Source organism: Protopterus annectens, chromosome 6.part0, assembly GCF_019279795.1.
Source record: "Protopterus annectens isolate FY-2018-M chromosome 6.part0, PAN1.0, whole genome shotgun sequence".
NCBI classification, from domain to species: Eukaryota; Metazoa; Chordata; order Ceratodontiformes; family Protopteridae; genus Protopterus; species Protopterus annectens.
In genome coordinates, this window is record NC_056737.1 from 106,074,705 (window position 1) to 106,098,152 (window position 23,448).

The 23,448-nt window shown below is 37.6% G+C and overlaps 1 protein-coding gene across 1 annotated transcript in view; it reads right to left on the reverse strand.

The window, feature by feature from the left end:
• Positions 1-8,795: 8,795 nt before the first annotated feature.
• The window catches only part of STXBP6 (syntaxin binding protein 6), a 475,126-nt gene continuing 460,473 nt past the window's right edge, over positions 8,796-23,448 (reverse strand). Inside the window, exon 5 of the mRNA XM_044073464.1 lies at positions 8,796-11,484. Within this exon, the coding sequence (XP_043929399.1) occupies positions 11,461-11,484 (24 nt within the window). The 3' untranslated portion in view covers positions 8,796-11,460. The remainder of the gene's footprint in view (positions 11,485-23,448) is intronic.

Here is a 23,448-nt window from a genome sequence, read left to right on the forward strand (position 1 = left end):
CATTTCTTCTCAGATATAGGGAGTTCTACTTGTATCTTGGTATGAGTTGACAGGATAGGGTCTATAATCCAGACAGCCACAGAGGAATCTGCACCCCTTTTGCTGTAGAGTCTTTCATCTGGTTACCATGAGTGGATATCCTTATTCTCACACCAAGGCCACCTGAGTTGTCTCATGGGCAGGGAACTACTCAGCACCACTACCCTCTTCCTGCCCAACACTGATGACATCAGCTATGCAGGCATTTTTTGTTACACCTTAACCCCATCCCTATTGGCTGATGTAATCAACATAATTTTGCTTTTACAGTGATTCAAAGAATTTATATGAATTTGAAAGGTGGATATATTTTACATACAGAGCTTTTTGAATATAAATGGATTAATTACTTCCATGTGGATGTTCCGCCATGTATAAATACATTAACAAGTAATAAACCTGTACTGAAGTTGAAGCAATGTGTTTTATAAAGTTGTATTTTATCAATAGTAATATTAAAAAATAACATTTAAAATGATATAAAAGTTCTTTGGCTGCTTTCTGATTAGAGAATTATATCTCGTGATTATTTGATTTAGTATATGCATTGAAAATGAGCTGGACCTGAAAGCTTTGCTTTTTATGTCTTTTACGCCTGTCATTAGATTTGCTATTAAAGTTTGGATTTTGGTGGTTTGCAGCTCTTTGTTAGATTTTTCCATTGGCACATCACTGCAGTGTATCCAATGCCCTTCTCATAATGTGTGCATTCTCCCACACATACTCCCATTGACAGCTACCCTCACAGGAGTATGACTATAGGCCTATAGCTTCCCAGGTTATATTCACTGCAAGTCTCAGCTTATGTCACTGTAGTGACTATGTGCCAAATCACCCCTCACCCCCATAATGAGTAAGCAGGCATCGGCAGCTCACCACCATCTCCCCCCTCCAGAGTTCTTTTAGAACCTGAAATGCTTTTCAATCTCATGTGATCTGGCTCATAATCTGATCTCTACCTCTCTATACCACAGTGCCAGGCTGATTTACTTTTATTTGAACATTGTGACAGGGTTGATCACTAGGTGTGAGAATTGGCTCTAGTTGCAAGTCACTGTTGATACAACATTATGACTTTTTATACAAAATGAGAAGAGGGGATTGATGCCAATTCTTGTTTGTTAACCAGGTAAATGGGTCAGTCCAAAGGGACTTTTCAGTCACAATTCAGGCTTCTGGATATAGATAATAGTACACAGTTAAGAAACAGGAAAATAATGTGACAAAACTAAAATAAATGCTTTTAATTTCTATAAACAGCTGGCATCCGAGGGATAGGACTGCTGTTTTACATTGATTGGTTTTCACATTCATCTTTTAGCTGGCATACATACTGTGTGTTGTCTAAATGTCCGTGTCTGCCTGCTTTTTTTTGGGGGGGGGTTGTTGTGGTTTCTTCCCACAGCCCAAAGATTTGCCATAGCTGAATTGATGATGCTTAATATTGTCCATAACTATATATGTTGTGTCTTTCTGCTTTTCCCGGTTAGGGGTCGCCACAGCGGAACTCCGGTCCGCTAATGATTGGCAGTAGATTTTTACATGAGTTGCCGGCCCTGACGCACAACCTTCAACAAAGGTATGCCCATTCACGCACGTCTCCACACAGAAGACGCTCTAGCTGAGAATCGAACAGGACAACATCTTACTGTGAGGTGACAATGCTACCGCAGCACCACCACCGCGAACTATATATATATATATATATATATATATATATATATATATATATACATGTGTGTGTGTGTATCTGGAGCCTATGATGGTTTGGCCACCCACTCAGAATAAATTTTGATGCGCTGCACTCACTTGTGTGCCAGGATATGTTCCAACTTCTCAAAACTGCAAATTAAGCAGATAATCAGAGAACGAATAAACATAATTCTATGACCTTTCATATTGTGGTAGAAATGACTATTCTATTAGATGTAAACAAATTTGCGAAGTCCATCAAACACTTGCAGAAACAAAGCAACATGATACAGATTTTATATATTTGCAAAAAATGTACAGACCTGAATTTGTAGCCTACAATCAGGTTATATGGACCTATCAGTTACTCTACTGAGAAAATATACAAATGACCTTCCGAAGTGCACCATCAGAAAGACTGCTTCAGTCAAGTTATTCTTTTTCCATTGTACATATTTAGCTGTGTAAAACCAACCAGTTTTAGGTTTAGTCTTCTCTACAAATGCAATAAATATTGTCCTTTTAGTCATTAAATATGCAAATTTAGCTTTTTTTTCCTTTCTAGAATGAATCAAGTTAGTGAAGTAAAGAAGCTGTTGAGTGCAACACTGAGGCTTCCTGTTTGTATGTATAAGCAGCATGTCTTTTCAACGCATCTATATCCACATCAATCCATAAAACTAACGTAAAGGACAACCACAGGCTAAACAAAATTTTGCCTCAACTTAGTATTTTCCTCTGTATAAAATGACTCCCTGTTGCCTCAAATTATAACCCATCTTTTTCTCTTTCTATGATATTTCTATCCAAGTTAACCTTATCTGTGCAGACACTTTTAAGTTTGCAATAAATCTTACCTTACTTTCTTTATAAATTTAAGTAGTTTTAATACCTTTACTGCTTATTACACTACAGATGACTTCTCTCACAAGAAATGCCTACACAGCAGTTTCTAGCCCTGTCTTCTTTCACTCCTACTAGAGTCATAAAACAAATGTCACAGCAATAAAACACAAGAGAGTTCTTTTCATGGAATATCAGCTAGATAGTCATGTTACTATGTGGTCAGTCACAGTTGAGAGGGAAGCTCAGACTGGATTATCAAGAAATATGACAATGCTGGCTGACAGATGGAGTGAGTAGTGAAGTCCCTACATTAAACAAATTCTTAGCTTTTATGAAATTTATTTAAGCACTGCATGCAGCTGAAAAAAGAAACTACTTGCATAAAGTTGAATACTTCAAATATCGAATCACAAAATATTGACCATAGAAGGTTGAATCAACAGCTTTGCAAGCAGCGTCTTTACATGGGGGCAAGCCCCTCCCCTGCACCTCCCTTATGGGAAGTGCACCCCCACACCCCTGCTAATTATATATACTAACTCGGAGATCGGGAAAGGGGGGAAAAGGCAGTCCTTGCTGTGGCACAATCTTGTGCAACTCACTACTGGCTCTTCAGTGTTGCTAAAAAATCTGGTAGCAGACAGCTGTTGATGTTTCATGTTTCAACCTTCTGTGGTCGATCTTTTGTGCTTTGATATTTGAAGCATTAAACATTATGACTGTATTACAAAAAATAAGGGATTTATTACACTGATAGTAAAAACACAAATCAGAGACTGTCACTAAAAATTCTGACAGTTTCAGATTCAGAAAGCAAACAGTGATTTTGATGACTTCATTGTTAAGTGAATAGTTAAAACAGCCTTAAGAAGAGATAAGCTGAAAAATGTCCATTCAGGAGTGAAACGGTATGCTGTTGCAAGGACAGCTTAGATAAAAAGTCACATAACCCACTCAATTTTGGGATATTTACAGAGCTACAGGGGATTTCATACTATACTGTAAAACTGAAGGTCAAGATAAATTATTTATGGTTTTATTTTACCATAGTGGTCCTTTAAATGTAATCACTCAATATGGAAACTATAAGAAATAAAAGAAAAAAATATTCACTCGACTGCCACAGAATATTTTTCCTAGCTCTCAAGTACCTTTCATTGGCGTGCTAGAAAAAAAATCATTCTGATTTATCCTAATACACAAAATTATTTAAAGTGGTTTTAGTCCTGGTGATGAATAACCCAGAAAAGGGAAGCAGCATCTCTTAGAAAAAGACACTGTACGAGAATGCAAAGACTGTTTATACTGACCATACGCCACTGTTCTGAATATAATGTTTTAGAAAAATACCTCACAGAATCTGCAAGTGATGGTATTTTTTATTAAATCTATACTTGATCAGTAAAATGCATCACAACTTCTATTTGCTTAGATGGTTACCTGGTGGGTGTTTAAAGTTGTCCTTTGTCCAAGGTCTGGTGTCCACTGCTGACTTCCACATACTACTGAAGTCAAATCTGAATGTTATTTGCATGTTTGCCTGGATTTTTTTCTGGATGCATCTGTTTCCTCCCACATCAAAAACTCATGGTTGCTTTGCTGCTTTAGTAAATGATCCCACAGGATTGTACTGTGGAGTTGACATGTGGTACTAACTGGGATGGCAAAATGAACAAACAGACCTTCAAAATTCTAAATTCTCACCCAAAAAGCAGACCACCTCAGCAATGCTTCAGCATTGTATGCCAATAAGAGCTTGGTCCATCCCTGGATCACCTGAAGTGGCAGTATTTCTTGGGAAGAAAAAAATGTTTTGCAAACACACACAATTAAATTCTTGCAGAACCTCGGTTACTGCTCAGATTGAAATCCAGAGTGGTAGGCAACGATTGTACTCAGAAGAAACACACCAGTCTGTTACACAGTTAAACTGTTTAATGAAAAGACCAAAATGTTTGTAACAGATCAATGGATTGATTTCCACTCTTGTCACACAATGGCACAAAATTATTCTACAGTGCACACCTGTGCACTTCCCAGGAGATAATTACAACACAAACGCACCATCAGTAATACACTGTCAGCAGTACAGTTTCAAGTCAAATAATTCAGTAAAATTTACTCATGTCTTTATTTGCACTGAATGACATTTGAATAAAAGACGATACAAACAGGAAATTAGGGGATTTAGTGATGGTTTACACATACATTCTTCAAAATGAAAAATTAACCTGAATTTATTTCCTGTATAATATCTAAATATCTATTAACTATGCTACTGCTATGTTCCAGCAGAATGTCAAAAAAGTGCCTTTTTCTCTTCAATTCTCTGGACCCTGACACATTTCGACATTTCTATCTGAAGGCACACCCTGTACAACCATTGAGTGCTGCATTAACTAGGGGGGCAGCAAAAACACGAACTTTGCAGTTCAAACTGGGAAAGAAATTTCATAGAGAATATATATATTTTTCAGAACAGTTACAATAGTATTGCTTCTTTTTACATCAAAATCACAAAGTTGTAAAAATTTTTTTTACATACCACAATGTACTCATTTCAGACGACCTTTGCTATCAACAGATATGGCAACACCAAGGAAGCTGCTATGTGGCTATTCTCAAAGAAATAATGGGTGTGTGAGGTGGTCACTTTTAGGCTCTTTGAAGGTGAAGTAGATACGTCCACAGGGTTTAAACACCACTACAGCTGTCTTCTTCTAGGATCACTCCTGATAACAGGTGATATGTTCCTCTCACATTGATACAAAATGGGTAATTTCTCAGTCTCACATGTTCTACAGTACTTTCTAGATGCCACCTACTCCAGGTCACTCACACTATCAAGCATGCCTTAACCATAATTCCTACAGCTGTATTCCATCATTATCCCTCGACAGCACTCAACCAGTTCAACACAAGGGGAAGAAAGGTGGTGGAAATAAAAGAACATATTACAAAAGCAATCCCTAAATACTTATAAACAATAAACTTAAATTCACAATGACTATTAGGAATAAAGTTAAATGCCTAATAAGACTGCTGGCTAAAAGAATGTTCTCTCTTCCTGGAACCTGCATCTTGTTTATGATATTCTGGTTGTGGTGACGGGCAGGACATGCTCCTTAGAAAGGTGGTAACTATGACCACATTATTTGCAAACAGGCACTTGACAACCCCTGGTAAGGCTCTTTCCATAAAATCATTACATAAAGACTACAATTCTTGTTCTAATTAACTTGATCAATTATATTTTCTCACTACAGTTGGCAAATGAAAAAAGTATTAAACAGCAAGGTGAAACTTGAGTTGCCAACTAATAGAGATTAAGTCAAGGACTTTATTCCTTCTCTCTCTCTCTCTTTTTTTTTTTTTGCTTCATAAAAAAATGACAGGGAGACTAACACTGACAACACTTTGAATTAAATCTGTTTTTTTTTTTTAATTTTTTTGCAGGAAGCCATCTTTATTAAAAGTGATCAATGGTTGAAAGCAGTTGATTTTTAAACGGTTTTCTTGCTGAGACAACACAATAGTGCCTTTTCTGAAGGTCATTTCAGATTACAAGTTGATGTTACTTCACAATGGACCAGGGCAACTTTATCATAAAAATAAAATCCCTGGCCAGAACTAGACCTGTCAAATGTAGATTTACAAAAGAAGGTCAGGATTTCAAGACTATGTCCCTACTAATTAAGCACAGTTCAAAGGAACAACTTGCCAAGGCTTTCCGTGGGTATCTACTGATTTAATGCTTAATTTATCTCAAGACAGAAGACATCCTTGATCAGCAGAGGAGTGTGTGCTATAGCCAGAAATGAGAAAGCAAGAAACACAATGAAGAAAGACTTACTAAATATAGAATTAGCACTGTTTTCAGTTAGGATTCAAAAAAGGAAAAAGTATAAATGTACTAAACAATGAGCTCCATCTTATCTCTATCTTATAGTGTGGGGAAAAAACAGACAGCATGTAAAGAAACATTCATTTTACATCAACATGACAGACATTCAGCAGCATAGGGAAAATCTCAAAGGAAGACTTACAGAAAATTCTAAGAAAGATGCTGAAACATCTTAAAACCTGTGCAAGTAACTACTGTAAGTGCTACCGTGAATCAAGAGCCACTATTACGTGAATGACTTATCTGGTCACCAACGTGAAAAAGTGCTGTTGCCTATCTGCCATTAGGGCTACTCAGATGCAGACAAACTGCATATTAAAACACTTTTAACAGACATTATGAAAAATATTTAACAAAAAATGTCCACAGTAAGACAATTCAAAATCTTGACTCTTTTTAACAAAGAAATTACATATTCCACTAGTAAATGCACTGGGGCCTTTACAAAATGTCCAGTGAAACACACTTTGTACCACAAGCTGCCATTAAAGACATGATATTCAGTGGGCTGCATTACAAGTTTAAGATGGACTTTCATAGAAATATTCTGAAATTCAAGTTTGTTCCAAAGTACCTTTTACAAAAGAGAAACCATTTAGATGTGTCTTAAGAAACAGTACACATGAGGAAGTATTCTTAAAACATTTAGCATTACATAGAGACAGGAAAAAAAAAGCATGGCTGCAAAATGAGACACAGATGTGCTTACTTGCAGTTACAAAAGACTTATTGAAGATTTCAGTCAAGATCTGTAATGAATTAATAACCATTATTCTGATCATTTGTGCAACCTTATTTCAAACAGTTCAAAGTTATCAAAAGATGCAAACAATAAGGCACTATGCCTTTCTTCCTTTAATCTATTATGTACATCTTGGAAAGACAAATTTCATATGAATTTTGGTTACCATTGGAAAATTAAACCAAATACATTCGTACAAACACTGCTCTGTAGAGTAAAGCAGTAGGACATTTGTGGAACTGCAAAAAAAAAAACAAAAAAAACGCTTGTGTTCTTACCCAGTCTACAAACGGGAAACCTCTTAGGCTTTGCAAGTGAAGAAAAAAGGGATGGGGGCATTATGCCATGCAGGCTCTGAAGCATTAATACTCAGTTTTTTATTCTATTTCACAGGAAAGGCCTTTCTTTTCAATGACATTAATTCAAATCCAAGATTGTGAGTAGAGATATTTGTTAAATTAACATGAACGGTCTTGAAAAAAATATCTGAGGTGCATTTTGCTGGCATGAATGACAAATACCCTAACAGCTCAAAGACTACAATGGGTCAAGCAGCCAGATGTCTGTGGACTATTACATGCATTAAAAATGCAAGTAACAAGTTGTTAAGGATATGAATACTGAAAACTTCCAGAAAATGTTCCGATTGGGACCTGCCTAGGAAAAAAGTATACTACACAGGGTTTCTAAATGCTAAACTAAAATGATAGCAGTCAACACATGGAGACAATAAATAAATGCTATAACTAACAAAAACTATAATTTGCCACAGTGGGGTCTGTACTCAGAAAAAAGAAAGATTCTCTGCACTGATGTCTCAGTTGTCTGTACAGTTTAATGGTTCAGACAACATATTATATAATGCTAAGTAAGTAAAGCTCTGCAAGGGGGAGAGGTCAGAGCATGTAAAGGTCACAAACATTATGTTTAAAGGTAAGTAGTCATTTAGATATTGTTAAACTACTGAACTATCAGCAATTGGAAAGTATGGGGCCCATGCAGGGTTGCCAGATTTGCAGACCCCCAGGTAGGGACAAAAAAAAAAAAGGTCTCTCACGACAAGTGAAGACCAAAAAAAAAAAGGTCTTCGGAGAGTCCGGAGACTGAAGAGCAAAAAAAAAAAAAAAAAAAAAAAGGTCTTCGGAGAGTCCGGAGACTGAAGATTAATGCGGAACACAGTTCCACATTAAAGAACTGAGCTCGCTCAGTAACTCTGCACTAAACACGGAGCTTCTCGTGTTTAATGCATTGCAGTTTCGCATTAAACACGAGAAGCTCCGTGTTTAGCGATTTTTGATTGGCCTGTATACCGGCATATGGGCCAATCAAAAATCGCTAAACACGGAGCTTCTTGTGTTTAATGCGGAACACAAGAAGCTCCGTGTTTAGCAATTTTTGATTGGCCCGTATGCCAGGTATACGGGACAATCAAAAAAAAAACAAACAAAGCGGAGGCTGGCCGGGATTTAAACCGGCAGGGCGGGACTCGGGATCAGGCTGCTGATCTCGGGACAGTCCCGCCCAAATAGGGACGTCTGGCAACCCTGGGCCCATGTGAGCTGTTTACTTATCTTTCTTGTCAAAGTCTTTTTTTTTTTTTTTTTACTGAAAAAGCTGATTTAAGGCAGAATGTAAAATTTATCATTTGTGTGTGTGTGTTTGTGTGTGTGTGTGTGTGTGTGTGTTGGGAGGGGTAAGTCTCTCCCATGCAGAGGTTTTGCCCACTGAACCCTGCTATTAATGCAGACCATGATGAAGCCCAATGCACCTTGGAAAAAGGTGAATTTCCTGTGCAGCTACCAATGTGCATATTTGCTCATTTGTGCTGTATATATCAACTGATTGTTGCCGAACTTACTGATTGCCATACTATGCATATTATGATAATACAGTATTTAAATGTGAGATGGAAATTCCAGTAAAGCGGTACCTTTAGAATCTGATATTTCACTAAACAGTGTGCTCATATCAGAATGTGGAATATAGAGATACTTAGCCCTTTAGCAGTATAACTATTGGCATTAGAAGATATGGTCACTTTGAAAAAGGAGAAAAGAAAGTTGATGATGATGATAAGCAGCACTCAATGTAAAAGTACCATAACATGTATTAAATAAGGAACAAAGGCTGCCTAACCTCCTCCCCAACATCAGTCTAAGCAGAATGTAAAAGTACCATAACATGTAATAAATAAGGAACAAAGGCTGCCTAACCTCCTCCCCAACATCAGTCTAAGCAGAATGTAAAAGTACCATAACATGTATTAAATAAGGAACAAAGGCTGCCTAACCTCCTCCCCAACATCAGTCTAAGCAGAATGTAAAAGTACAATAACATGTATTAAATAAGGAACAAAGGCTGCCTAACCTCCTCCCCAACATCAGTCTAAGCAGAATGTAAAAGTACCATAACATGTATTAAATAAGGAACAAAGGCTGCCTAACCTCCTCCCCAACATCAGTCTAAGCAGAATGTAAAAGTACCATAACATGTATTAAATAAGGAAAAAAGGCTGCCTAACCTCCTCCCCAACATCACTTTAAGTAGAATGTAAAAGTACCATAACATGTATTAAATAAGGAAAAAAGGCTGCCTAACCTCCTCCCTAACATCAGTCTAAGCAGAAATTAAATTTGTGCACTATACAAAAAAGAAATACTAATGTAAAACGTACCATTCAGAAGGCTAAGTAATGCCCACGAGTAAGCAGATATAAACGCTTCCACACACAAATTTTAAGATTTGCTTTGAGATCCCATGATCTGTTACTGGACACCTACAGCAAGCATCTATGACTATTTGTTATTGCTGACAGTTGCAATTATCAAAGCAAATAAGATGCCTGTTCACACTAGGCTGAACTAAGGGTAAACAAACTGCAGACGACACCGTTCTGACAGCAAATAGTTCCAACATTATGATTTGTACAACAAGCTGCCTCACAAAGTTTTAATCTGTTGATAAGTGGCAGCTTCTTAGCCTTCTTGAAACTACCTGAAAAAGCATTAGTGTGTTTGCATGTCTCAGGTATTTTCAGATGCTGGATAGATGCAATATGCAAAATAATGCTTTAACAGACTTGTATGTATGTCAGGAATGTTACCATCTTTTCTTTAACAGCAGTATCCTCAGTGAATCAACATTCACTGAAAACTGTAAAAATGATGACATTTTTGATCTATCCTTCCATAAAAGCATTTTGTGCTATGCAACAAGATTATTATTTGAACCTGAACTACTAACTCAAAGACAATGCTCTAGAAATGCTCCTTAGAATTTTCTAAGCAAAACCACGAATTTCTATCCTCTTTTGTTGGTATGAAAAAAAAAAGGCTCAAACACATCTGCTTCCACTGATTTCATCCCAGGAATGGCAGCATGGTTTTCTTTTTCAATAAACTAAATTAAGTTTAGAAAACAAAAGTACACTATCAGACAGGTGTCAGATACTGTGTGTTATTGAAACAGAATGGGTTACACACTTAAGATAAACCCAAACTGAGTACATTTTTTTATGCATTTGAAATTGAGATTCTCAATCTTCAAACAGTATGATTTCATTAACCACAAATGACTTTTCCTGTTATTAAAACTTCAGTGTGTGTTAGAGATAGCAAGAAATAAAACTTACTCAAATTTTCACCCCAGTCGACACTGTACTATTTCACTGATGTGGTTTCCCCACGTTTCTGGCATTCTCTTCTACTGCTGTTCTTACAAATATGCTTTAGAGTTAAACTTACAAGACAGTCCTTACATTTTATAAACAACGTGACATTAATGAAATACATAACGGAATTGCAGCATTAAAATATGCATCATTTATATTCTAGTAAACAATTATGTTAATAGCCTGTAAAGTAGTAAACATGAAAGAATCCAGGACTCCTGATATCTTTACTGGAATGTGAAAAAAAAAAAAAACTTTAAGAACCATTTTTAACACATTTTGTGTTTTACTAAAATGACCATGTAGCAAGGCCTTGGACCCATGAAATGTATAACTTGAAAAAGGAAAACAAATCATTTTATGTATGTGAGTACTGGCTGCATTGGGGTACAATAAAACTTGTGTGCCTTTTAAATGAGTAACCCATTCAAGTTTCAATTCCTCAAATGCAGTAGCAGCTAATCTGAAAAAGTGACTTTTGTTCAAGAGAAAAGGGAGAATCTGAAAACATCTGACACCGTCTCTGTAGAGTTTTGGCTTTTTCTGGTCCTCTTGCATTTAGTGCCTTCAACACTTGTGCTTCATGGCCAGCTGAAAAAAAAACATAACAGGAGAAATAAACACATCAGATGGAAATAAGGTATGACAAATCTTCAGTTACAACATAAAACAGGCATGAAACATAAATACTCAGAATATGACAATCAACATAAAACAGGCACAGCATAAAATACCCAGAATATGACACACTGTGCCAATCTGCTCATTAATCACCCTTACAGATAAGCTATCATTATACATAAAGTTATATTTTACTATCTCCTTACCTCCAAAGCAGTCTTCTATTAATGAAATATTATTCTGAATCTCTTCCCACCACCACCCCCCCAGAAAAAGAAATTTATGATTTGTTAGGTTTTGTTGAGAATGCACTTATAACTCATCTTTATGGGGGGAATGCTTCATCAAATCTCCTAAATTACCCTTACAACACATGACAATACTGCTCCCCTGAGCCAGACAATTATTATTTCCCAATGATGTCATATTTAAAGCACAGACTTCATGGAGTTCTTTAAATAAAGATGTATTTATTTGTCTTTGTTGACTGGGGAAGTCTGAATGGGCAACATTTCACCAGATACATTTAAGATACTCATGACAGAACAAATTATTTAGAAGGATACATTACATAACCAGTTCTTAAGACATCTAGATACAAACAGGTGATTGTTCTTCAGTGATAATATCCAAACATAAGCCAGGTATTTCTAATATAATGTGTAGCATTACCAGAGAAAAGTCAAAGTACAAAACATTTAGTATGCAAACAGTTCATGTGCAATACATGTGAAAGGCAGACATTAGCTACAACTTATAAGACATGAGTAAGAAGACTATATAAATGCTAAGAATAAATACAATTGAGGTAATGAGTGAGAAACATTTGCCATTATTAGTGAAGGACAGTGAGGGTAAGAATACTAGGAAACATACTGACATACAACCTGATTATAAGAGAATGGTGTAAAGGATTTGAAGGAGATTGATAAAGGTGGAAAGTCAGAAAAAAAAATAAATGCAAAGTGGGAATTAAGATATGAAGATAACTGATGAGGAGAGGTATGTTGTGTAGAAGGTTTGGGATGACAAAGGGAAATGGAGCTTCCCAATAAAGGAACATGTGCACAACCACATGTGGTTTACATGCTGTTTTAGTAAGGGCTTGAAGATGGGAAGTTTCATGATTTTCATCAGGAAAAGGGTTTTATCATACCGCCCCTCTTCATGGGTAATTATGCTGAGGTTCCCCATAGTCTTATCTAGTAGAGTCCTCTATAGATTTTGGCTTATATTTGTAGATTTCTCTCTTGACAGTACCATCCTAAGCTATGTCTGTGCACAGATGGAGTCAACAGAACTGCATACAGTAATCATGAGAGGTCTCATTTACTGTGTATTCAGAAAGATCTTGTCCCTTTTTAACTGGAAATGCCTCTAACTTTTCAGACCACAATAATCCAGCTTTCCTTGATGTCTTATCATGCTGATTTGCTACCTTTAATTAATCTCAAATAATCACCAAAAAGTCTCTTTCTGCATCTGGACTTAAGTACTCAATGCACATTCCTTACCTAGATTTTTAGTTTCAAGGAATATTAATTGGCATTTAATTGTATTAAATTTAATCAGGTATACTTTAGACTATCCCTGTGTCTTTTCACATACAACTACAAGAATGATATAAAACCAAAGACAATAATGTTCCAAAACCTTCTACCACCTTGGCACAACTGCCTTCAAAGGAAGTAACAAAATAAAATAAAAGTATCACACAAAATAAAAATACCACCTGCCATTAAATAACAAAGTTTTTATTGAATTATTAAAACTACAGTGTTCCAATTCAGGTCTTTGTTAAGACCATAAGGATAGATTGTATTGTAATGTAACACATTTCTTTCTAAGTTTGGACTTAATATCATTCACTACATGTTCTATATTTTGATGTATAAAAACGCTGACGGATTCGGCAACCAGGAAACAAAAACCACTTCAAGATGCCATGCACGAAACTCTTTTATTCAGTAAAATAAACGAAACAGATAAGCGCTTTCACGCACCGATAGTGCGCTTCCTCAGATCTTCACATTTAAACAATGACCATGGAGAGTATATATATACCCAACAGAAAAATCAATTATTCAATTAAACATCCAATTTAATAATCAACTCATTGGTTCAATTGATATGAAATGATAAAAAGAAAACACTGTGTATTTAGGGAGGCATTCAAGCTAGCTCAAGTAAACTTTTTGCTCTGTTATATTTTTGCGCACATCTTGAAGATGCAGCCATAGATAAATTATATTATATTTTATCCAAATGCTTCCATTCAACTAAGAGCATTCAATCAAAAAATATATATATATACATAAATGAATATGTGAAATAAAAATATGTGTAGAATAAAAAAAAATATATATATATATATAAATATGGTGTATATAAACACATAAAATGCAAGAAGATATAAAAATCACAACTCTTGAGTAGACTCATACATATAAACAATGCATATTGTTATTACACTATGTTACTCTAATTTCAGAATATCCTATTTCATAGATATAATATTCAATTGGGCCATTCTTAGTGACCATGTATCCTTATGTTTATGTAAATTTCATAATGAAATATTAAAAATATATTATATTAAAAATATATTATATTAAAAATATATATAGCTATTATTTTGCATTTACATGTTGAAGTAAAATTTCCAAAACATGAAAACAAACAAGTAAATAAATAAATAAATAGATACTATATTAATTATGTAGCGTCCATATCCATCTATGTAGCATTGTCAAGTAAACATATGTGCAAATGAATAAATATAATATAAATATAATAAATATATAAATATAAGTACATATATATAAATGAATATAAATATATATATAAATATATAAATATATAAATATAACAACATATAAATATGTGAATAAATAACTATACATAATATACTATTAGAATCATTAAAAATAATCATTAAAAATCATGTGGAAAATCAAGTGGAAAATATATGGAAGATAATACACAGTAAAATCTATTGAGTATTGCTTGTATTGGGCTAATAAACCAAATATGTATAAATAATTCATGTATATGTATAATATGTATCCATAAATATCTAAAACATATCGACATCAATGTTGTGCATATATCAACTTTAAAATGCATTACTTATATATTCTGTTGTCTAACACTGGTTTAATGGAGATAGTCTGGTTTAAACCTGGGTGTAAGTGAGCACCCAACTTTAAAATCCATGATAATTCAACATTCGCTAAAACATTCACATTATTGCCCCATCTCTTGTTTAAACTTACTAATTGAAGTACTCTGAACTTGAAACTATGCTCTCTAAATTCAATCACATGTTTAGCTAGAGCATTCTTATCAGTCTTTTTCTTTATATCATAGATATGATTATATATTCTTTGCTTAAATTTTCTCTTGGTTAAGCCAACGTAGAATGCTTCACATTTTGTGCATGTTGCCAAGTAGACCAAGTTCATAGAGTTACAACTTGCATAAAACCTGGGTTTGAACATAAAGTCCATTATGGGATGTTTATATGTTTGTTTGTCGCTAATATATCGACACATATTGCATCTAGTGCAAGGAAAGGTGCCCATGGTATTCATAGGTTCATAGGTTCATAGGTTTATACTAGGCTATCTGCCCTAAGGCATTTATAAGCCTAGCCCAAATTATTGTGGCTTACGCCACCCCTTATATGAAAAAATACTGTGCCCATTAGTTTGTTGTGCCTCTGTCCAGCAGTGACCCAGAGATGATTCCCGGGGTAAACCTACGATCTCCCATCCACAGGTCTAGATTTCTCTTGAACAGAGTCAGCGAGGTGCTCTGCCTCACATGGACCGGGATTTTATTCCACAGCATAGGGAGTCTCTGAGTGATAAATCTATCCCTCCAGCACGTCCTATTTATATCCGTGCTAAGGTTTAAGTCGCTTGCTCTAGTGGTTTTGGTGGATTTGGATTTTTGAGGTGGAGCATGTCCATTAATTCGGGTTGGACATGGCCTTGTATGTCAGGCACATGTCACCTCTGAGCAGACGGTATGCGACTGAATAGAGCTGGAGTTTCTTCAATCTGGCAGCATATGACAGATTTTGGAGTCCCTTTATCCTTTTGGTGAGGAACTTTTGGGGTCTCTCCAATTGCTGCAGATGTCGGGTGAGATACATCCCGAATGGGGCATTGTACTCGATCATTGGTCTGATAAGTGAAGAGTACAGGGAACAATGACCTCACTAGATCTGGATGTGAATCCCTTCATGATCAGGTGGGCAATGTAGAAGGTCTTTCTAACCACTTTAGCAATGTGAGTGTCAAAAGAAAGGCCACTGTCAACCTGGGTCCCCAGGTCCCTGATAACCTCTTCTGTGCTTAGTGGATTGCCACCTATATGGTAGCTTGGGGTTACCTTGTTTTTCCCGAAGGGTATGACTATACATTTTTGGCGTTTAACTTCAGGCCATGGCTCTGGCACCAGCTATCTGTTTCCGTGAGTCCCTTCTGAAGGATATCAGTGTCCGATGCACTTTCCACTATGGCCCAGTTTGCAGTCATCTGCAAACTTTGTCAGCCAAAGTCCTCCCATGTTGGCCTGTACTTCTGAGAAGTAGATGCCAAACAATAGGGGCCAAGGACCGAGCCCTGTGGGACACCACTTGTGACCGGCTTGGAGTCTGACACAGCGCCAGCAACTCTAACCCTGTGGGTTCTGTCCTTAAGCCAGTTTGCAACCCATCTTGTGACATATGGGTTTACATTTAAGCTGGTAAGTTTTTCTACAATACCCGAGTGGGGTATTGTGTCGAAAGCCTTTGCAAGGTCAAGGTAGGCTGTATGGACTGCCTTTCCTCATCAATGGCCTTGGTGACTATTTCAAGAAGTCGACCAAGTTCAAAAGGCATGATCTTCCCTTGACAAAGCCAAACTGGGTCGGGTCCAATGTCTGCAAGTCCCTATATCTTTGTTTATGAGCTCCATTATGATCCTCTCCATAGCTTTGCAGACTAGACTTGTTAAGCTTATGGGGCGGTAATTACCAGGGTCCGTAGAGGCCACCTTTGTGGAGTGGGACCACAGTTGCCGTACGCCACTCCTTGGGCACGTATCCTGTGGTAAGGCTGAGATTAAACAGCTGCCTTATGTGCGGGTTTAATTCCTCATTTAGCTCGTGTAGCACACAGCCGGGGAAACCATCCGGTCCCATTGATGCTGTGTTTTTAGCTTTAGAGAGCAGCTTTCACCTGCGCATTTGAGATGTCCGGGAGGCTACACTCCGCTGGGATAGTTATCTCTCCTTTAGGGGGGGGGAGGGGGGTGAAGTTTGCACTGAACCTGTCTGCCAGTATATGTTGGCAATGTCTGTGGGTTCAGTGATTTTTGTATCATTTTGGACTAATTCTGAGCATATCTGTGAGTTTCCACCCAGGTTCCTAACATAGCTGAAAAAGGCCTTATGATTGTCCTTTGAATCCATGGCAATTTTTCTCTCAAAATTGGCCTTAGTTGATTTTATGAGTGCTCGTATTTTTTTACTAATAATGATCAGGGGTGACTTCCCTTTTATGGATTTTGTTCTATCATGTAATAGCTTTCTCCTCTTATTGTAAAGTTTGTTAATGGCTGGGGTCCACCAGACTGGACGTTTGCCCTTTGTGGAAAGAGTCTTGGTTTTATTTGGGATTGCCTGATCCATGCAGTCCTGGAGGTGTTCATAGAAGGCATTTGTAAGGGCTTCCGCAGCTTGGGTTGTGGTTTCCTCTGACTCAGGGGCCTTGAAGGATACCACACCAGTCTTGAGTAGTGTGAAGTTTGCTTTAGAGAAGTTCTTCACTATGGTCTTTTTGTTTGGGGTGGGGCGGGATGTGGATTTCCAGTGAGATTAGTTTATGATCAGATCTCACCAATGAGGGATATACTTCCGGTGTGGAGCATTTTGTCCCCATGTTTGTGACAATGAGATCTAGTATATTTTCTCCTCTCGTGGGAACAGTGACTAGCTGTTCCATGGCATTTGAATTTATGAACTCCAGGAACCGTTGGGCTAGAAAGTTAGGGCTTGAGTAATGTTCCCAGTCTATATTCGGGTAGTTGAAGTCACCCAATATGATGGTGTTTGGAGATACATTTATACCCTCCAGTGTCTTCAGGAAGGCTGTGTGGGGTTCCTGAGTTTGAGAGGGTGGCCTGTAGCATGCTACAATTTGTAGAGCAGTTTTGCCTATTGTTAGTTGCACCTGGATGGTTTCGAAGCTTCATGCGTTGCCACCAACCTGGAGGTGTGAGTATCCTTTATGAATATGGATACACCCTCCTTTTGTGGAGTGGTCCGGGTTTTGGGGCCGGAACGCATGATATGAGGTAAAACCTAATAGTGCCGGGGTGCTCTCAGGAGCCTTGAACCAGGTTTCAGTTACAGCACAGACATCGATGTTCTCCATACTGAGAAGGGCCTCGAGTGCGTGCATTTTGAGATTTAGACTTCTGGCATTGAGCAGCATTACCCTCAATTTCTTCCCATTTTTGTTTTCTAGGGTGGTAGGTTTAGAATTTGAGCCTTGCCTAAAAAGGCACTATGGGGGTGGCAAGAGCCTTAGCCAATATCCGGAATCCCAGGGTGACAGGTGCAAGCCGTCCCTTGAAGCAGCGTGGCTTGTCAAGCATGTCATCCCAGGCAGACAGACACTGGATCCCCTTTGAATGACACCAGACATTAAGCCAATTGTTAAAGCTGATCATCTTGTCTCTATATTGTGGCATCATTCTTGGTGAAGGAAGGATACTGCTCAGGGTTAGGGTCATACCTGCCTGGGCTACATAATCAGAGAGCTCCTCTATGTCTCTTTTCATGCAGTCCAGGGAGGTACGTCTCAGGTCGTTCACACCAGCATGGACAATGACTGTGTCATATTTGTACTTGCCGTGGAGTGACCCGAGTGCTTGTGTTATGTGGCGGATTCTAGCGCCCGATAGGCAGCTTACTGTGACCCTCTCTTTGTTCAGCCTGGTGAGTGGGACGTCAGTGTGTCTGACTATGGAGTCACCTATGACAAGTATGTTTGGTGTTGTATTTGGCCTTAAGGGCTGTGACTGCTTTGCACACTGCTTTTGTGGTTTATGTGTTGCTTGTGGGGTGTCTTGAGGTAGCAGTTGTTTGGGTGTCTGCTTTGGAGGCCTCTGCTGTTTAGGTAAATTTTACTCAGAGCCTCCGAGTATGTCTTTGTGTGTTTATGTGTTTGATTCAGTGGAGTGGTAGCATTATGTGAGGCTGGTTTTGTGGTGTGTGTAGTTGCCTTCTCCTCCTGTCTGGTCTTGCCAGTCCTGAGTTGAGAGAGCTCAGCCTCCAGTTTGGCTAAATAGCTGCATCTCTCGCAAGTATTTGTGTTATGTGGGAGGAGGAGAGGGTTGTCTGTGTACATGAGGCAGTTATAACATTGCCTCAAGATTCCCAGATTCACCAGCTGGACCGGAGAGGAGATTGACAACTGACCTTTGGACATGCTAGAATAATATTGGGAAATCCTTAATTGAAAACAAGGGCCAGTGGGGAGTGAGGGTGTAGTGCTTTTAATTTTTAGTGCTGACTTATATAATTGCTTTAGTGAGCAAGTGCCAGGTAACTTGAGTGCAATGTGATACAAGTAACTAAATGCAAAAACGACAAACAGTAACTTTCTTTCAAGTGAAACAAGGAAATAAGCACAGTAAGCAATGCAGATATCACTAGTGATCCACAGAAGCGCTGAGAAGTTGCGTATTAGGTGAATTAGCTTCCAGGGAAATAACAAGCAAACAAACAACAAGTATATAAACAAAGCTAGATTCAGTAGGCCTGGATCTAGTCTATGCTAGAGCAAACAAGGTGAACCAATTTCAGTAAGATACAGTTCAAATATTCAGGCACTATAAACCTTTAACCAGAAAATTCCCAGCTCAGAAGGGCAGAGTCCAGCCTCTTCTCCCACAAGAGTGCAGTCCACGAACTTTCTTAATGTAAAATAACTGGCCTGAAGCCCAAGTGCCTAAACCAGAACTAATACACTTGGACACTGGGCTCTCAATCAGCAGTTCCCAACTTAGAAGGATGAAAGCTACCTGTCCTGCCACCACAGTGCTTGCCACAAACCTTCCTAATGTAAAACAACTGGTCTGAAGCCCAAGTGCTTAATCCAAAAGACTTGAATGATAGCTACACTTTAATCAAGTTACAACCAAGCAGTAATAAATACCATTGAATACTTTAGAGAATGTCTGGATTAGTGCTCAAGTTACACAAACAAAGCTAGATCCAGCAGGCCCGAATCCAGTCTATGCCACAGCAAACAAGGCGCACCAACTTCAGTAAGAAACAGTTCAGATATGCATGCACTATAAGCCTTTAACCAGAAATTCCCAGCTCAGAAGGGCAGAGTCCAGCCTCTCCTCCCACAAGAGTGCAGACCACGAACCCTCTTAATGTAAAATAACTGGCTTGAAAGCCCAAGTGCTTAAACCAGAATTAATACACTTTTAGAATAACAGACACTGAGCCCTCAATCAGCAGTTCTCAACCTAGAAGGATGTAAGCTACCTGTTCTGCCACAACAGTGCAGACCACAAACCTCTCAGTGCAAAACAACTAACTGGTCCGAAGCCCAAGTGTTTAAACCAAAAGGCTTAGAATGAGTTACACCAAGCAGTAATAAATACAATTGAGTATTTTAAGATGATGCAAAAGTAAAAAGAAGTAGGTAAAAACACAAGTACAGTAAAAGCAGATGAAATTTTTTTTTTTTTTTTTTTCTGAACAAGTGCTGAGATCAAAGAAACAGATTTGAGTGCTGAAACTAGAAAACTGGCTAGTTACAAGAAAAAAAAACAAGCTAGAAGGCTTCCCTCAAACACAGAAGGGCTTGGGGGCTCAGAAGCCTACAAATAGTCTGTACCACTTAACAAGAAAGGCAGGAAATAAGCTTAATTTTTTTTTTCTATTTCCCAGATGCTCTCTTTGTACACAGTAGGAGTGCCTGAAATCAGAATATGATCTCACTGCACTCAGTTGAGTGAGCAAATGAGATGGGCCCAGAGGCAGGCTGAGGGGCGGGCAGTTTCAATGCCACTAAGATTAACACCAAAACAAAAACAGGGCGGGTGGGTGGCAATAACTGAAGAGCAGAATAACCAGTTAAAAATTCCTTCAACACTCCTTCATACACAGTTTAAATCAATTTAAATACTGTATTTTTTAAAAGAAAAAGTGCATAAAAAGGTACTTAAATTCTCTTATACGTCCAGTTGAATATAACCAAGTTCTTAGCTTGCCAATCTGAAGTTTTAAAGCAGGAATTATTTCACATGCACCAGTTTAAATATGCAAGGACAGGAAATCACTGAATGTGGCTACCCCCACACCTGTAATTACTAGCAAATAACAAAATTCAGCCAACACTAGCTTTTAGTTCAAGTTACTGAAGAGCAGAATAACCAGTTAAAAATTCCTTCAACACTCCTTCATACACAGTTTAAATCAATTTAAATACTGTATTTTTTAAAAGAAAAAGTGCATAAAAGGTACTTAAATTCTCTTATCGTCCAGTTGAATATAACCAAGTTCTTAGCTTGCCAAGCTGAAGTTTTAAAGCAGGAATTATTTCACATGCACCAGTTTAAATATGCAAGGACAGGAAATCACTGAATGTGGCTACCCCCACACCTGTAATTACTAGCAAATAACAAAATTCAGCCAACACTAGCTTTTAGTTCAAGTTACTGAAGAGCAGAATAACCAGTTAAAAATTCCTTCAACACTCCTTCATACACAGTTTAAATCAATTTAAATACTGTATTTTTTAAAAGAAAAAGTGCATAAAAAGGTACTTAAATTCTCTTATACGTCCAGTTGAATATAACCAAGTTCTTAGCTTGCCAAGCTGAAGTTTTAGGTATTAAGCTGTATCTGTTCAGTGGGATTTCCTTTTCCTTCCTTAAAACATAACAGTCTTTTTAAATTGGGAGAATTTTTATAAATGAACTTTGAGTGTTCACCTATGTTTCTTGTTGTTTCATCTATAATTAGCAGCTTCCAATTTTGTTTAATTATGTTCTTTAAATCAAGACTGTCATTTGTAAATTGCATTATATATGCTGCTCTATTGTTAATATTAGTTGGTGCCCCTTCCTTAAATTTAGATCTAGTAAAAGTTGTCTTGTATCTTATTGATGATTGTATTGCAGATCCATATGTTGAAAAGACTTCATTTTTAATATTTTGTAACATTTTCCCATTATAGCCTCTTTCTAAAAACAATTTTTCCATATTATTTGCTTCATCTGTAAGTACTTGTTCATTTCCACATAGCCTCCCTATTCTGATGAATTGACTCTTTACTATACCTGGAAACACATGCCTCGGGTGCATGCTGTTATAATGTAAGAGGTTATTCACCCAACATGCCTTCCTATATAAGCTGGTTCCTATTGTATGTTCATTCAATACAATATTAATGTCTAAAAAGTTAATATTGGTGTATGACCACTCCATGGTAAACTTTAAAAACTGGGTAGTAGATTCTAGATATGCTAAAAATGCTTCAAAATCATCCATAGTGCCTTCCCATAGAATCAAAATATCGTCTACAAATCTTTATTTAACAAAGTTAAATCACCTTCATTAATTCCTCTGGTAGAAAAATCATAGACCAAGTTGTTTAGTTTCTTACATTCTTCCTCTGTCCGTATCTTTCTTCTGAAAATTTCCTTTTCCTGGGACCTTTGCTCAGTGAGCGACCCCTTGTATAGTGTGTTTGTCTGATGGGATAGGGTAAAAAACGTGTATCATCTGGATTTGTGTTCTTGCGTCGAACAACCTGTTCGGTATCTTTACTGAGTGCTCCCAAAGCCTGTTGATTGGGAGGTGGCGTTGATGTATCTACATCAACTCTATTCCGGTTCCATGCATTGGGTTGAACCGTTTCCTTAGAAGTGGTGGCGTTGGAAACCACTTCTCCTGTTGTAGTGTCCGTAGATGTATTCGTTGCACTCGATTCCCACTTCCGGTCCATTCTGCTGCTCATACGTCTCGTCTGCGTCGTGACCTCATCAACTCTTCTTTCCATGGCTTCGGCTGCCTCTGATCGTGTACTTTCGGCCATACGAAAATGTTGCCGTTTAAAAAATCGTTGTGATCACGGCATAGTTTTCTTTGTTTAATTAATTTGAGCTTCTCACTGTATATATTTATTTGGGAATGCAGGTTATCTAATTTCCTTGAGTAATAATTGTTAGACTTGTAGCGCTCGAAGATGTCCTTGTGTAGCGCTTCAACCTTATTCTGTAGTTCTGTTTCAATGGGCAAAAAATAGTCCAAAATTAGGTTAATGTAACTAAAGCCAAGATTGATATTTAAATCTTGCCACTTTTTGAGGAGAATCGGGTGTTGTTCACCGTAAGTAGGCATGCAAAGTACTCGCATGCCTCGAGGAATTATTTTAAAATGTATGCAAGCTTCTAGGTGCTTGCGCTGCCAGGAGTATCTTTGCAGCCTATACATGTCGTTCTCAAGTTCTTTTAACATCACATTAAACTCAGTCATATTGTTCATTTCTGCATTAGAACTAGGTACTTCTGTAGATACCTGCAAATCAAGTTGTAGTAGTGGATTCTCATGTGGATGTATGAGATGTTCCCATGCCTGTTGATTCCCTCTAGTAACCGGGGTATAGTCAAGCTCTATTGTTGTATTTTCCATGTTGTGGTCCTTCCGGCAAAAACACTGGATGAAAATGATAAAATATACCGGATAGTGCCAATGGAATCCTCAGCCAAACAGGAAAGCAGTATGATCTATAAAAACGCTGACGGATTTGGCAACCAGGAAACAAAAACCACTTCAAGATGCCATGCACGAAACTCTTTTATTCAGTAAAATAAACGAAACAGATAAGCGCTTTCATGCACCAACTAATATTAA